This window comes from Haliaeetus albicilla, chromosome 11 (assembly GCF_947461875.1).
Source record: "Haliaeetus albicilla chromosome 11, bHalAlb1.1, whole genome shotgun sequence".
NCBI lineage: Eukaryota > Metazoa > Chordata > Aves > Accipitriformes > Accipitridae > Haliaeetus > Haliaeetus albicilla.
In genome coordinates, this window is record NC_091493.1 from 18,315,617 (window position 1) to 18,332,548 (window position 16,932).

Genomic DNA, 16,932 nt, shown 5'->3' on the forward strand with positions numbered 1-16,932 from the left:
AATGAGGCAAGATGGAATATGTTAGAAAATTGACAACAGTAAAACCCCAAGGTAACTGTGCTAGCTAACTTCTCTTTCTAGCTGTTGTTATTAAAAAAAAGGTTATTCAAATTATTATTTTTAATGCTTTAAGGAGATGTGGTTTGTAGGGAGACATAACACCATTTATCACATCAACCTGACGTATTGGGAGGTGGAACTCAGCAAGATTTTGTCTGTATGAGCCTTTCCTTTTCTTTAGGTGATGCCTGGATTTGTCTGGAAGTGTTTCAGCATGCAGGGCACTAGGTATGCTGCCTAGAAGCTGATAATGTCTCCTGGCACAGCACCGTAACAAAATAAAATTATGCTATGCTTTTTCCTCAGCCAGAGTTCTGACTGCATCAGCCCCTTTTACTTCATACCCCAGGAGACCAGATGCATGTCAGCTGTGGGCTCCTGAGAGGAAAGCAATTGAAAGAAGTAAGAGGCATCTCTCTTGCAGCTGCACTTCAGGTGAGGTGAAGGGGGTGATTCCTGACAACACTCAGCAAGGTCTTGGGCTCCCACTGTGTTTGGAAATGTATGGACAAATGAATTTCTTTACGAGAATCGCTCTGCTGTTTCACACTGTCAAACGTGCAAAGTGCATATGTTACCGAGCTTCTCTGGATCCTAAATAAGAGACTGAATTCATTCCCCCTGCTCCTTGTTGCAGCAGATCTACTTTAAGCTAATGCTAAGTCAATAGGAGCAACATTCACTTACTGCCCTTCCTGTCCCGTGCTCTCACTGCATATTTTGGATGGATACATGTGTATGCTATTGAAGCAAATGAGCTTTTGTTCTGTTTAAAAAACAGGCCCTTTAAATTGGTTGTACAATGACAGACATTTGCAGAACATGTGGTATGAAGTAGTAATTCCTGCTACTGGAAAGCTTAGCGATTAAATCCAAAATAGTCATCCAGGATTTCTTCCATGATACCCTAATGTATCCCAACTCTCTTTTTGCGTGCATGCACACATATTACTCATGGACGTGGAATTAATAGAATTCTGGTTTTCCAAAAACTTTGGAGTCTTACAAGTGTCATTAATAAATAGCCCAAGGGTTTATAATTCTGATTCCCTTAAAATTTTCAGTTGCTTCCTTGAATGTCTTTCCAGTGATGTTTCATTCAAAGTTTCTTGCTTGGACTGTATTGGCTATGTAATGAAAAAGCAAGGTCAACCCAAGCTCTTGTGTAACCCATCAATTTTAATGTATTTTTGCTTGAGCCAAACAGCTTTTCATGCTCAAGATGGCAGGTACTCACCTCAGGTGTCATCCTTTTCCCTTGGACCTGAATGGAGCAAGAACCAAGGCCTTGCTGGAAACTATTACCTCTGAATTTCTTTCTTAAATTCCTGGTTTATTGTGTGAAATAGTTTGCACAGCTCAGTACAAATAATGCATAAGAGCTGTATTATTAGCTGAGATGCAAAGCAGCAACTATTCAGATACACTGCATTTGATTAAATATGGTTATCTGTGTATGTTTAGGTGTTTGCTAGATCTGACGGGGTTTGTTGGCAGATATTTAAGTGATGCCAGATTGAAAGATTTTTTAGTTTGGAGTTTTTTGGGGGTGTTTTTTGTTTGGTTTTGGTTTTTGTTTTTTGAACCCCGCCAATTTCTGTGATCCAACTACAGTGCAGTCCTACAGCTAACCTGCGCTGGTACAACTAAGGACACACTAAATCAGAGGAGAGAGGGTGAAATTATTAACAGCTGGTACAACAGACAGTAGGAACTACTTAGCTTTTTTCAGCAGCAAAGCTACTTTAATACAGAGTAGTCATAAAGAATGACCATCTTCGCTTAGATTTACTACACTTGTACCAACCTTTCTGCCAAGGCAAAGCCCTGTTTTACGCCTTGCATATGGTTGGACCTGTTGCTCTACACAAACTTTGCCTAGTTTGTCTATAATGGAAGGGCCGTGGTCTGCTGCATTTGCAAAGGTGAGGCCAGTGGTGCAGTGCTGTTACCTCCCCATGCAGCTCTGTGCCAGGGGCGTCGGGGCTTGGGAGGGGGCAGCTAGTGCTGCGGTACCCGGGGATCTCAGTGGTCCTGGCTGCCTCCTTTGTTGGAGGCACTGTTGTTCAGCTCCGAGGGTGGAGCAGAGACGTCTGGCTGCATTATCTGGCGGTGGGAGCTGGCAGGAAGCCGTGCCCAGGTTTTTCCTGGGGCGGGGGGGAATCTTCTTTTCCCTCCTCCTTCCCTCTCCTGTCCTAGGGTGGCCCTGCACCTAAGGCCTCGCCCGAGAGCTGAGGCTGAGGGGCCTCTTCCAAGGGTGCTGTAGGCGAGAGACGCCCCGGTGAGCGAACGGGCGCTCTGAGGTGGTGCCCCGCGGGGGGGGGACTGCGGACGCCCGTTCAGCCCGGACGGGGAAAGCGGCCCCTCCGCCGCCCTCGGGCTTCGCCGCCTGACAAAATGGCTCCCCGCGCCGTGCCGCCGGCGGTGGGGCCTTGCCTTGCCCCGGCTCCAGGAGTCCGGGCGGCCCCGCGGAGCTCTCCATGGTGGCCGCCGGCCCGCGGCCGCTGGGGGCCGGGCCGGGCCGCTCGCCGCGCCGCCCCCCTCCTCTCCCCGCTCCACCGCCCCCCCGCCCGCCGGTCCCAGGGGCGGGGGCGCTCCGCAGCGCTCCCGGCTCCTCGCCCGCCTCCGCCGGCCGACGGGGTGGGGAGAGCCCGGGGGCGCGGAGCCGCAGCCTCCGCCCATCCCCGCGCCCCGCGGCGGAGGCGCCGCCCCGGGGAGAGCGGAGTTTCGCCACGCTCCCTAACTGCCGCGCTGCCGGCGCGGCGGAGCCAGGAGTTTCGCCACGCTCCCGTAGTCCCCTCGTGGGGTGCCGGCGCGGTGCATGCCGGGCCTGAGGCGGACTGTCCCTTCGCTGCGCGAGGAGCTGGGAGCCGCGCCTGCCGCCATGTTCCGCTGGGCCGCCGCCGCCGCCCGGGGCCTTTAGCCGCCCCCGCCGCGCCTCGCCTCGCCGCCGGCCGCCGCGCGGCCCTCTCGCCGCCAGCCCTCCGCCGGCGGAGGTAGGCGGACGAAGGCGCCGCCGCGCACAGCAGCCGCCGCCGGCGGAGCCCGGCAGCGCCTAGCGATGTCCGCCAAGGAGGGGAGCAAGGTGCTGCTGCTGCCGCCCTATGCCACCAGCGAGCGCGCCGTCAAGGGTGAGCGTCCCCCTGACCCGCGCGGTCTCGCGCCGCCCGGGCCCGCGGGGAACATGGCTGCCCGGCGCGGGGCGGCGGCCGCCCCGAGGGTCCGGGGACGGCCGGGCTCGGAGGGGCGGCCCGCCCGCGCCTGGGGAGAAGGTGCCTTCTCCTGGGCGTCTGCCTCCCGCCGAGCTGCCCCCAGGTAGGGATGGGAGCGGCGGCTCCGCGGGAGGGCTGCCCGGCTCCCTGCGGAGGCGTGGGGTGCCCGCACGGGCGTGGAAATGCCCGGGGGCGGCTCGGTCTGCAGCGGGGGAGAGGCCGAGCCGGGCGCGGACGCTGCCCGGGGAGGCAGCGGGGCTGGCACTGCCTGCGGGAGCTGCCCGTGGGGCTGAGGGTCAGCCCGCCGCGGGTGGAAGCGGTGCCTGGCCGAGGCCTGCGGTCCCGGCGCATCCCGCCCAGGTGCGCTGCTCTGGCGTTGCGGGCAGGAGCGTGCCTGTGCTCTGCTGGCCGGGGGCCACCGGCTTCCCCGCCCGGGGTCTGGCCCCTTCACGCCTCGTTCTCTGCGGGGGTTTTCCTCTGCCTGCGCAGAGGAGATCCTTGTAATCGCGGGAGCTGACAGCGCCGAGGAAAAGGGAGTGGGAATCCAGTGCTGCTGCCCTTTCCATTGGCTGCCGATTCTCGGGCTCCCCGTTCCGATGGAAAAAATTCACCTTGATCTATTTCTTCGTGGCCTTTCTTGGTAGCGCAGTCTCATGGAAAGCCTTTAGAAGTCAAATGTTATACTCCTCAGAAGAAAAAGTAAAACGTTTTAAAGTAGATACATCTGTGCAAAACTAAGATGGTCTAGCGACCAAAATGCTGTAAAATACTAAGATCCTTGCTCTGGAGCACGTCAAGTGTGTCATTTTAGTAGTTGAGGGGAGAATAATCCTTCGCAACTAAAGTATCCTAAAATATATTCGTTAGATCGAAATTGTCAGCTGAGAGGATAGCGTAAGTAACACTTCAAAGAATTTCTAGGGGTTTGTTTACTCAAAGTATAGATCTTTTTATTTTTATCTCAAAGGTTTTGATTTTGAGCTGTATTTGACCATGCCAGTGCGGACATTTGTGATAGCAGACCTGGGCTATTGGAATTCATGGTTGTACGCAAAGCAGCCTACTTTTAAGATTGACATTTCTACAAACACAGGGTCCGATTGAGTTCGAAGGGGTGGAGATCCATTTGTTTAACTTTTTGTATAACAGGGGGTCTTGAGAAATGCAAAGGATGTCGTCGTCTTCAGCAGGTCTTAATTAAAGTCTTGGAATCCCATAGTGTGTTTTGGAAATCTGCATGTTTTCCAGTAGGCTGGAAAGCTTTGTTCACAGTAAGTTGTTAGTCATTTTGGATTGCTTAACCTGTTGATTTGTTTGAACAAATTGCAAGAGTGAAAGTAGAAAATGTTAAAACTAGTCTGTTGGAAACTTGGACTTATTATTGCTTCTTTAACGTGTAGCGTTTAGACTTGCTGAATTTTTTTACTTTTACCACAGTTTGTTGTAACAAATTAAGTTCTTCAAACAATGCAAGAGGACTAATGATAAGTGATTAGGTACTTTAGAGTGTGCTGGAAAACCTGCTGATTTCCAATCACTCAATAATTCAGCTTGTTAAATGTGACCTGTGCACCTGGTTGTTTAAAATCATAGCTAAGACTTGCTTCATTCTAACAGGATTACACCCTGGGGTTACACTATTTCTTTGAACCTGGGTGTGTAGGATACAGAACTATTGTAAAGGTAATCGGGCTTTGATAGCTTCATCTGACATAATTAAAACCAGTTAGTGTTCATATAGCAGCATCTTTCTGTTCTTTCTGTTGACCTGTCCTGTTCGCACATATCATGCTGAATCACTGGCTTCTGGGGAAAGCCTGGACAGCTATGCCAAGCTGTCTGTGTTCTTGATATGAAGGACAGGGTGGTTTGGTTCCCCCCTCCCCCATTAGGTGCAGTGCAGTTGGAAATACTTTTTTTAGACAGCGACCCTAGAGGTGCAAGGTTGCCGGTTATGTCAGTGCTAAGTGGAAGTATCTACGCAACATAAGTATGTTGTTTGAAACCACGTTAAAATGTGATAACTATGTTATATCCCTGTTCACAAACAGATGCGTTGTCTCTTGCGTACCAAGAAATGTTCACCATACTCTGCGATGCTCTCTTAAGGTGGGCCCTCTGCTTTTGTCAAGACAACACTGCATATTAGGGGATCCAAAAGTGTTAATTTTTTATACTGGAAATGTGTAGACTAGGTGTGCTGGTGAAACTGTTAAGACAACAGTTCAAATGGTTGCATAAAGTCTTATACTTTTAACTTCTGTAATGCTTATGAATTGCTGTAGAAATTGCCTTGTTTTTCATAAGTATCCATTTATTGATAATTGTTAATGAATTTATTTACTGGAATAAGGTTTGGGGATTCTTTTCTAGGTGATAATTTTTCGTGTTTATTTTGTGTAATGTGATCCACTATAGGAGGAAAAAAAAAAAGTGTAAAAGTGTTCTAAAAATGTTAGGTTTTTTGTGTGCCAGCTCTTTTGCCAAGAAAAAACATCCTTGGGGCACCCAGGCTTTCTGTGTCTCCTTGCTGAGACATTTCATTTGTAATGTCTCAGGTCCTTGAGGAGAGCCACAGAGAGAAATGTAGTAATATTATCTGGTGTATCTGTGTATTGGTCTGTATTTCAGCTTTCATGCTCTCCATGTACTGGGTCTTTTTGGGAGGAAGTGTGCATTCAGGACTTAATGTCTGCTTGTATTTGCATTCTTTCATCTCTTGCTTTTATTTTAGCTTTATTTTCTTTCTCTGCATTACTGGAAGAGGGGAGAAAATAACAGAAACCATTAAATTTCAGAGGCCATGAGAAATTAAATCCTTTACCGCTAATAATATATGCTGGCAGAAATGGGCAAGAGATGGTCACCCAAGAAAAAAATGGTTAAATTATTGTATCATCAGTAACTATTCTAATAAGGTAGGATAATTATTAGGATGTGTTCCCCTTTATATTTTGACCTGCATATTTAGCAATTAGTGGAAAGCACGTATGTCTAGAAAAATATCTGAAAGGTTATTGGGGTAATGTTCATATTAGAGATACATGTAATAAACATAGTAGTGGCTTTAAATACATAGTCTATACAGTCTAGCTGTATTGGTCTGGCATACCTTCCTAAGTATGAATTGTGCCACCAAAGATCATCGGTTGCTTTTAAAGTGTATAAAAAGCTCAAATTTTCTCTTTTCATTACTTAGTTAAATTGTCTAAGTAATTTGTACTTACAGAGTTTCCTATAAATTAATGATTAGCTATGAAAATGAAATGTTTAAAGCCAGTTTTTGGCATTTGGTTCCCAAAAGGTGTCTAGCGGCAAGGCTTTTGTTAATGCTTTTTTTAATAGAGATGGGAAAACATACCTGTCATCTTGATTTACTGTTTTCTAAGGCACCCTCTTAATCTTTGAAGACTGATACTTAGTGTTTTACTGTCTCGTGGAAGATAGCATTTTTCTCTATTATGTTCTGTCAAAATCACGGGGGGGGGGGGGATTTTTTTTCTTTCAACTGCTGTTGATATTTAACTGCTGTATGTGGTTCTTTTGGGTTTGGATTTGCCTTTCTTTTTGGATGGTAATTTACTTCAGTCAGCACACTTGACCTTTCAGTGCATGTGACTTTCATACTTCAAATTTGTCAATGTGTTGTATCTGTTCTACTGAAACAACGGTTTCACTACCTTGTACTTAAGTGTTTTTCACTGATAGGGAGGAAGTCCTTGTAAGCTCAAGACAGTTTGATAGAGTGGTCCTAGGCATGGCAGGGATGAGCCTTCATTGGCTTTCCTTTGAGGGCAAAGCACCAGGGCTTCTCTGACCCACCTGTGAGTAGCTACACCACAGAGTTCTACTTGGAACTACTCTACCTCCCTGGCATTGCACTTTGCCTGCTACGGGTGTTACTAGGCTTTGGGAAGCAGTCCACAGGGCCTTGTCGTGCTGAGCTAATGCATGTTTTTTGCTAAATTTGGGCATGACGTCTGTTCTTCTGGAAATCGGAGGCTTCAGTATTCCTTTGTTGTGGATAAAAGTCGTGATACAGTCTGATTAGCAAACAGTCATTTTGGATATTAAATGGTAGCTCATAGAAACAAGTCTTCGAGAATCCCAAAGAGAAGTACCTCATAGCCTTGATCAGGGTCCTAAATTAAGACACTAATAGCTATTTTTTAACAATGATTTCCATGTAGGAGAAAAAGAAATCATAGCAGTATTTAACTTGAAAATTCAGAGTCTGGTAAAAAAGAAAAAAAACCAAACCAGGTAAAAGGATAAATGCTCACAGGCAGCATGAAGGCTGTTTTAAAAATATTATAAGGCACTTGGAATGTCTTTATGCTGGTGGTCAGAAGTTACTCTAAAGTGATACCGAAAAGCAGCAGAGTAGAGTAAAGAGAGTATTAAAAGGTCATACTTAAAAAAAAAAAAAAGTCACAGTTTTGTTTTGGGAGAGACAATGGAATGGAACTGAATTCTGACAAGTTAGTGTTTGCCTGGCCCTATACTTTTTTTTTTTTTTGAGAGGATGGTTATAGTGAATGAATCTTAAAATAACAACAACCCAAAAAACTCCATGCAGAAAGGGAAGCCTGCCTTAATTTCAGTAGAGCCAATTAGTAGCTGAGGCTTGGGAAGGTAAGGCCAGAGCACAAAAATCTGGCAACTACTTACACGTGGTCATTGCATAAGTAACTAAGGACTCTCTCACACATGAATCAATTCTTATTGCTGAATGGGACCAAAGAATTGTCTCATTGAAATGGAAGTGGTTTCAGAACATATCAACAAAACAAATGTTCAAAAATAAAAAAATCCCAGGACCAGAAGATATTTGTCTAGTGGCTCTAAAGGAATTCTTTGGGGGTTTTGGGTGCAAAATTGCAGATTTATTTTCCGTAGCCTGTGGCATAACTCATCTTCTCAGTCTGAGAAATAGAGCACAGCAACATTTTTTTAAAAACTCTGGATTTAACTAGAGAACTGTAGATCAATAAGTTTAATTTAAGCAGACTCATAGCACTTGTAAGAAAGAGTGGACTAACTATGTCCCTGGAGAAATAAAGAGGAGTTGGTACAGTTTTCATGGATGGAAATCAAGAGGAATTGTTAATTCTTTTTGGAGGCGCCAGTGAGCTGGTTGAACCAGGCAAAACTACTCATCAGGTTCCTTCATTGGAGCCTTTAAAGTAAGCAAAAGAGGAAATACTCCCTTTTGGATCAAAATTAGTTAGGAAAGAAAGGATGTGAATAGCTAGTAAACTTCCATGGCTGAGGGAGGTTGACATCTGTCATGTGTGCTCTTTAAATGTATTGGTAAGTGATTTAGAAAACAGAGTGAATGGCAAATAACAACACTTATTCAGGATAGTAACCTTCCAGAGATGTTTCAGAGAGCTCTTGTTAGACTGAGTGCCTTGGCAAAGAAGCTGCAGGAGGCACTGTTCTGGTAAAGGTAGAGTAGACTCTGCAAGGGAAGGAGCAATTCTTGCTTAAACGTAGAGGGAGGTGAACTCAGGAAAGAAACATTAGGGTCTATGTGGATAATATTGTGAAAATGTTAGTGCGGTGGCAGTCAAACAGGCTGCCAGGAATTTAGGGATTATTAGAGGATAAGTTTAGAAAAAAGAGAATGCACCATTATGCCATTATACACATCTTGTGTTATATGTGCATCTTGAACAGCAGCAATTAATTTTGGTCCCCCTTCCTGATTTTCTTCTTTATCTAAAGATCTGTTCAGAGGCACAGATCTTGGCTTTCATGCAAGGTGGAGCCACAAAGATGAGAAGTCCTTGACTTGGAAAAGGGGTATCTGTGTAGGGAGTAGAGTTAGATACTGCTTACATAATGAATGGTATTTAATGGAAAAGTTGAATAGGAAACAACTGTAATTCTTGTCTCCCTCTGAAAAGGGGAAATGCAGTACTAAACAAAATTTTCCAGAAATGAATATAAAGGAAAGGTGAAATACTTTTTCATATAATGTATAATTAAAATTGTGGAATTCATAGCAATAAGGTCCAGTGGAGGCAAAAACTATAAAAGCGTCTATTCAGGATTTGGACAAAATAGTGAAAAATAGTTCTATCAGTGATCATAAACATAATGGCCTGGGTGAAGCTCTAGAGGAAATCCTCAAACCACCCTGTTTGGAAAACAGTATAGGGAGGGAAAGATCTGTGAATCCGTCATTGCCAGAAGCACGTTTAAGCACTAAATAATCCTTTGGCATAACACACTGTGGCCATTTTAATGGGAGGATCATCTTTAAATACTTTTCAAACAAATAATTATGTTTTTCCTGAGAGAAACTTCCAAAAGCATCGACCCAGTTAATTGAAAAATTACACATACAGCATAAAAGGTGAATGTACCATGGCATACTAGGTATATCAATAGTTTCATTTGAGATTTAAAATTCTATGAAGCTTCTAAGACTGCAAGTACATGGTAAGTAAGGAAAAAATAAATAGTGCCTGCAGTTGCTTTTGTAGGGTTTCATGGTTTACAGGGTCATTTTTGCTTTCTTCTAGAATGCTTGTTAATATAGTAGGTGGTATGCATTCAAAGAAACTTGAGTAAAGGGATAGTTTTTGTGGCATTTAGGAAAAATACCATAATTTGCAAGAAACTGACTTTGCTGAATCTGTGCTTTCTTGTTTGGGATGAATAGGGTAACTTGTATCTTTTGCCAACTATTGATTCTAGCTTTCTGATTCAAGTAGTCGCTGCTGTGTATTTGTGCTTAACTAATATTTTCAGGGTTGCTGGTCCATAGACCATCTGTGATGTCTTTATGCTATTTCTTTTCAAATCTGTTCTGCCAAATGCAGAAGGATAATTGGATATATTCTGTCCTCATAGCGGTCATGGGTGCTACATCTCTTTCTTCAGTATGGATGTTGGCAGAGGCATGAAAACTCCAGGAACAAACTGATAGATGTGCTAGGTTTTAGGCTTTGTGATTCTTCTGAGTGACAATACATAGACAGCAATGCATTTATAAAACCAAAATCCCACAAAACCTGACCAAACGACAGAAAAACCGCAGACAACTGTGCTGTCGTAGTAATAAACCTGCTGACAAAATGAAGGATACTGGCCTATCTTTTCACAGAACACCATGGTTGTATTGATACATGATACCACTTACTGGAGACAAACATTATATACCATTTTGTGTACACCTGCCACCAAAGCAGCAAATTCTTTACAAACACAATGTCTGTGTTTAGTGACCTTAGTAATGTGAGCTGAGACTTTATCTGTGAAATCAAAACCACTCTTAAAACAGGAAATGAAATCTGGAACATTGAGCGTGCTTTTGCAGCCAAAGCTGAGTTTGTGGAACATGTCATGGGTTCCTGATTATAAAGGAAAAATGGCTAATTTTCCTCCACTGCCAGAGAAAAAGAATTCTATAAGTTATAAGGTCTTAAGAGCAGAAAATACTTTGCTTGTGGAAGTACAGTACCTTGTACAGTTGATCCCTCATACTTTTTCCTACCATTAGTCTAGAGGCTTTGATCTCATCTTATTTCATGAGCCTGTTCCAACAGGGTCTCTGATACAAGCCAGATTTAACCAGGGTTGTTAAAATGGGCATATATATCAGCGTGGCTTAAATTTACAGTATCTACATGTAAGATTTTGTTAGCAGCTACTGTTGTACTGAGTTACTAGGCAATGTGAGATCTGCTTTGGGTCTGGAAGTAGCATGTTTGTGTTAGTTGCCATACTGCACCTCACAGCAGGGATTATTATGTTGAATAAAGTGCCATGCTAATGTAGTTTTTCTACTTTTGAACTACTTTACAATGTACTATAAATTTATCTATTCAGATTGGTGCTACCTTTGGATGTCTGTAGCATGCTTTATTGTAAGCTATAAATGTACCCAGAGGCTTGTAGAAAGTCAGCATAGAACTAGGTTTAGAGGTTTTGCTTTTGATATTTCTGTTTTAAGTAGTACTGCAGTATAAAAGAAAGGTGGTTTTTTTCCTCTTTCTAAATGCATATACAAATAGTAATAAACCCCATCAAAACCTTTTTGTTAACAAATCCCTAAAGCTACTCACTGTTTTCTTTGCCCCAGCGTTACTGTTTAAAATTTTGAATCAATATAGTTAAAATTATATCATGCATACATATTTTAAAATTGAAATTGATTAATTTTGACTAGTAAGCAATGGTTTGTTTTAGAAAATCTTGTATGTTGTTGTAAATCATGATGTGTTACCTTTGTTACTAACATCAATACTTTTACTAATAGGATATGGTCTGTTATTTTGTATTGCAGTGTGTATTGCTTTAGAGATTCATCTCTAAATGCTTTTCTGTTGTTTAGCTTTGCTGGGAATGGAAGAAGGGAATCCTTTAATGACCAACACCATGTTATTTCCTTAGGGTAATTCCTCTTAATTACCATTCTGTTACAGTCCCGAGAGCCGAGGTTATGCACAAAGACTTTGAAACATGGGTTATATTTCTGTCTTGGAAAACATCATGCTGCAATTCTTTTTCCTTAGGCTATAACATTCTATTACTATTTCATCAAAGGTTTAATTAAACCCATTAGTTTGCAGAAATTGTATGCATGCTTCAAAAATTATCATCCTTAACCTGTTAAAAGATGTTATTTGTAATATTTTTCAAAGGTATGAGAGATAATGTAGTGTTAACTATTGTTGAGACAAAAAAGTATAAAATGGAAAGAAAAGTTTCTATAGTAAGTGTTACTGTTTTATTCAGCTGGGTGATGCCTTTAAAATCTTTTGGCCATGTTTTATTCTGCCTTCTCTGAAGATTATTGTAAATAAAAAAATCCTTCTTGAGCAATAGGAAAATACATTTATTGTATGAAAAGGATTTTGTTAAACTCTGAGGAACTAGTTTTAAGACATTTTTTCATGAGGCAAATACAACTTTACAGATGCTTCACTATTGATACTAACACTTGTGATTTTTTGGACATTATGGATAACCCCTGGATATAGAGAGTTTTTAATTTGAACCTTCATAAGTATACTAATTCAAATAATTTGAGACAGTTCTTTCTAGACAATGGACAGAAACATCTGTTTTTATAGCCTCCCAGAAAAATGTAACTTGCTAGACAAACTCAAAGCTGCAGTTTGTTAAAATAGAACTAATTTTTGTGCAAATCTGATCTGAAATATATTACATGGACATCTGCCATGTGCTTAGAACCCTGAAATGTTTCTGAACTGTCATAAGGAAGAGGTCAACACCATCTTTCCGAATTCTGCAGCTATTGGTAGTCATAAGTCAGTAATGATTTGCACATAAGAGAATGAAGAACAGCTGGTCACCTCAACAGACCTCTACCACACCCTGCATCTACCTAAAAAACTCTGAGAAGAAAAAAAGGGTCATCCTTCACTTAAGTAGATTGTTATCTAGGAATAATAGTAGTACTAATAAAGTACAATTCCTACAAAACTGTGTCTTGGAGGTGATTGACTTTGTTTCTGGGAAGGTATGATCTCTAATGCTTTTGCAACAGTTAAAACAGGAGAAATCTACTTCGTGAATTGTCTGGTCTCTCATAAAAGGATGAGCTTGACTTTGCATTGCCGAAGGCAGTTGTGGGCCCACAAATAATGTGTTAAAAAAAGTGGGGGAAGAAATGGCCTAAAATTGATTTATGTACAGATTAATATAAACTTCCAATTAATGCAAAAATAACAGTAAGAGAATATGAAGGTTGGAAAGACAAGTTCAAAAAAACCAGTGAATGCTAGAATTGATGCTTGCATGGTCATAATTAAGTGCTTCTAAAAAATAGTTAAATTTATCTTGGTGGAACAATGGATTTCTCTTTTTCAGAGACAGATTTATATTTTTAAACAATTGTTGTGCATTGAACAGAAGTGGTTGTCTTTTGATTTCTTAAGTATGCTAAGTTTATTAACATTTGGACTACATGGAATTTTAACACTTCCAAATGAAACTTGAACCATTACTAGAGGAGACTGGAAGGAAAGGCAAACCATTTCTTTTCTGTTAATAAAATACTTTATGTCCAAAAATAAAGTGCCAGATTTGTTCTACACTTTGTAATGCAACGGCACATTTTTCAGCTTCTTCCTAGTTAGAAACTTATAACAGGAAGAATAGACAATTCTCCAGTTTATTTTCTAGTATAATTTAATTTCAGTGAATATATGTGTGTGATTTATGCATCAGTTATTTTACCGATAGATTTTTATTATTGCATAAAACACAGGGATAACAATGTGTTGCTAGTAATCTAGAAGTCAATTTAAATGAAGTCAGTGAATATTTTGGTATTTAAGCATTGGGTTTTGGAATGTAAAGTTTAACTTTGGAGAGTAAGAAAATAAATAATTATCTAAATAATCTATCTACAAGTGTATTCATACTACTAGTTCTTATCTTTGAATAGGTGTGTTTCTCCAATTTTTCTTTTTAAACATATCTGAAATAATATTTAAATGGAGAGAAATTGAATGGGTTTGCTCCTTTTCTCTTTTGTTTAATTCTTTCGATAGTGGTATGCTTTTTTTTGTTGGTTTGTTTTTTTTTTTAGATTAGTTTTATTTCCTGTAATGCTGCGTGAGTGTGACGATATTCTGATGCACTGCTTAGTGGCAATTTTGATGTATCCTCTTCTCCCATGTCCCACATACATATTTCACTTGTACAGTAACTGAACTGCCATTGTTTGAATTCATATAAGCTGCCGGACATCAAATGTGCTGTCTGGGCAGTTGCTGAGCCTGGTTTGGTCCCCAACCTCAGACCTCTCATCTGCTCCACTTCTTTGAGATATGGATCACATACGGCTGTTTTTGACCCACAAGCCAGGATTCAAGGACTTCGGATACTTACAGTAATTTCTAAAGTTGTGTCTAGTATATGGACAGCCTCTACTCCTAGTTTTATCATCTTAGGGACAGCACAACAGGAAAATAAGGAAAACAAGCTCAAAGAAGGAATTTCAGCCTACAATGGCAATGTTGTAGGCTCCCATAATTACAGTTTTTTCTGATAGTATGAACTTGTTCTGCTGCTCACTCAGTGGTTTGACAGAACTTCAAAGTGGCAGAGTCCATCCTGCCTCTTTCTGCCATTCAGCAGCCAAGAGCATGCAAGTGCTGCTCTCTCTTCACCTTCTCCATTAATGCTGTCATAGACCTCTGTTAGAGTTCTTAGTTTTCATGGTTTTAGGCTGAAGAATCCTAGTCTACTTAGTTACTCCTGTAGCAGAAATAATTCTAACTTTTTGATTTCCATTATTGTTCCTTGAAGCCTTTTTTAATTATTCTTTCTTTTTTATAAGGTGGGCAAACCAGAGTTGCATACTAGATTTATCAGTGGCATAATTTGCATCATCTTTTGTTTTCTATTTGCTAATAATTCTTAACATTCAGTTTTCTGGGTTTATTTGACTTACCACCATCAAATATTTTCCTAGAACTATAGGAATAACCTTGCTTCTGAATAGTCATAGTAGTTTTATAATCTGTGATTTTTATATGTAAAGTTAGGATTTGTTTCCTTCATTAGTTTGCATTTATTAATACTTAATGTGTCATATTTTGCTGAGCCACTCAGTAGGATGGATGACTTCTGTAGCTCTTCATAGCCTGCCCTATTCTTCATTGTCTGGAATACTTACTTTCACCTGAAGGCTGCATCACTCCTGAGTTACCTTCCTTTTAGTGTAATTTATGAATTTATCAAATAGCTCACATTTATAGTAGGGCTTTTCCAGTGACCTTCTTCCTTTCCAGGTGCTGGCTATTACCTCCTTTTATTTCTAGTCCTTTAAACAGTATTGTGTCCTTTTCTTGCAAGCTCTGGATTTGTTTTGGAGGTTTTTTCTTTGGTTGGGGTTTTTTTGGTGGTGTTTTTGTTTGGGTTTTTTGTTGTTTGTGGTGGTTTTTTGTTTTGGGGGGGGTTCTTTTTGAAGCTTTGATGATGGGTTTCTTTTAAAATGCCTTTTGCAAGTCTGAGTGGATATTAAAGGGATCTCCTGCATCCCCAACACTTGTTGAGTCCTTCAGAGAATAGCAGTATATTGGAGAGATGATGTCCCTTTGCAAAAGCAGTTTTAACTCTTCCAAATGTTGTACATATTATTGTGTCTTCTAACTCTGTTTTATAGTTTCTACAAACTTGCACGTTATAGATGTTAATTTTTTAAATACATACACAGATAGCACTATTCCATCCAGCTTTTAATGTTGTCATGAAGTTGGTTGATTGTAAGACAAATTTGCTACTTTGGATAGCAGCTATTCCATGACAGATCCGATCCTAGATGGAGTATATTTTTAAAATAGCATTGTTGCGACTACTGTTTCTTCTTTTTAAAATTTAGCTGTCCCTTTTCCACCAACGCATCGCTTGACATCTGAAGAAGTGTTTGACACAGATGGAAGACCAAGGGTTGACATTTTGAAGAACCACTTGATAAAAGAAGGTCGAGTGGATGAAGAAATTGCACTTAGAATCATCAATGAGGGTGCTGCAATATTACGGAGGGAAAAAACTATGATAGAAGTTGAAGCTCCAATTACAGGTAATATTTCTAGATAATTTCACTCATAATTAAATTTGGAAAAAAGCCAGATTTTTTCAGTAGTAGAGTTTGTCTTAAAAATTGCTAAAATAAAATTTCTGTATAGTCTTATTGAATTATCCCTCACAACTGGATTTGCTTAAGAGTACTCAAATGGCCTGAAAAAATAGGCTGCACATTATTGTGCAAAACGAAGGCATTAAACCCGTTGGAAAAAAATAGTGTGATTCGTATTCAAATGACAAAATAGAAAGTAGTTAAATGCTGATGAATTACAGATTTCTAATTCCTGCAGTGTTGTAAGTGGGAATAAAGACATCTACCTGGAATGGAAAAATGAACTCAGAATTATCCTGAAATCTAAGTATGTGAAGAGAAGCGAATTGCTATGGTTTGAAGCAAATACTGCAAACTGGACTTCTGAGTGAAAAATACGCCTTTATAGTTCCTCTGTAGGCGAGACTGACAATTGCATGTAAAACCATGTTCTTGTGAGGGTAGCAGTATTGGAAAGTGTTGAAAGATTGTTTTAGCATCTTTAACATACTACAACTAGATCCACTGTGATACAAAACTGACTCTTAGGGTTTTTTGGAGTATTTTCATGGTTTGACTAGTTCTATTTCTGTTTGACCTGGTAAGAGTTGGAATTGGTGTCCTTTAGTACTTTTATTTATAAACGATCCAAACTCAAAGAAAATAGTTTACGTTGCATATCTGGTCAAATGAGATTTTCTTTCCTTTGAATGTGTTTTCTTCTAGATGGAACTATATAAAATTAATGTCTGAAAAGCTTCTTTTAGAGCATCAGCTTGCTTTAAGTTGTTAGTATTGGGTAAAGGAAAACATTTAAACAGTACATTATTATTGACATTTTTTAAAAAAAAGAATGATTGAAATGGTGGAAACCACTAAGTCACTGTCTGAACTCAGAGTCTTTTGAAGCTCCAGATAAATCTCAAAACTACAGTGTTGTCCATGTGTTTAGAATTTTTCTATTTCCATTTATTCAGGTAGTTACCCAGAGCTACCGGTATATTGGCAGCTGAAAAAGAAGGAAAGTTCTTGCAGTGTTTGAGTAGAAATCTT

At 40.8% G+C, this 16,932-nt stretch overlaps 2 protein-coding genes across 10 annotated transcripts in view; both read left to right on the top strand.

Annotated features, from left to right (window-relative positions):
- Nucleotides 1–495, top strand: part of USP54 (ubiquitin specific peptidase 54) — a 131,659-nt gene extending 131,164 nt beyond the window's left edge. The window contains exon 21 of the transcript XR_011326846.1: nt 367–495. The gene's annotated coding sequence lies outside the window, so the exon portion shown is untranslated. The remainder of the gene's footprint in view (nt 1–366) is intronic.
- Nucleotides 496–2,736: 2,241 nt separating this feature from the next.
- Nucleotides 2,737–16,932, top strand: part of PPP3CB (protein phosphatase 3 catalytic subunit beta) — a 50,599-nt gene continuing 36,403 nt past the window's right edge. For 3 of the 9 annotated variants that reach the window (XM_069796368.1, XM_069796366.1, XM_069796367.1), the window contains exons 1-2: nt 2,741–3,191; nt 15,643–15,843. In XM_069796368.1, the coding sequence (XP_069652469.1) occupies nt 3,122–3,191; nt 15,643–15,843 (271 nt within the window). In that variant the 5' untranslated portion in view covers nt 2,741–3,121. Of the gene's footprint in view, nt 3,192–15,642; nt 15,844–16,932 lie in introns of those variants that run through there. The other 6 variants (XM_069796364.1, XM_069796365.1, XM_069796369.1 and 3 more) reach the window with 4 other exon arrangements.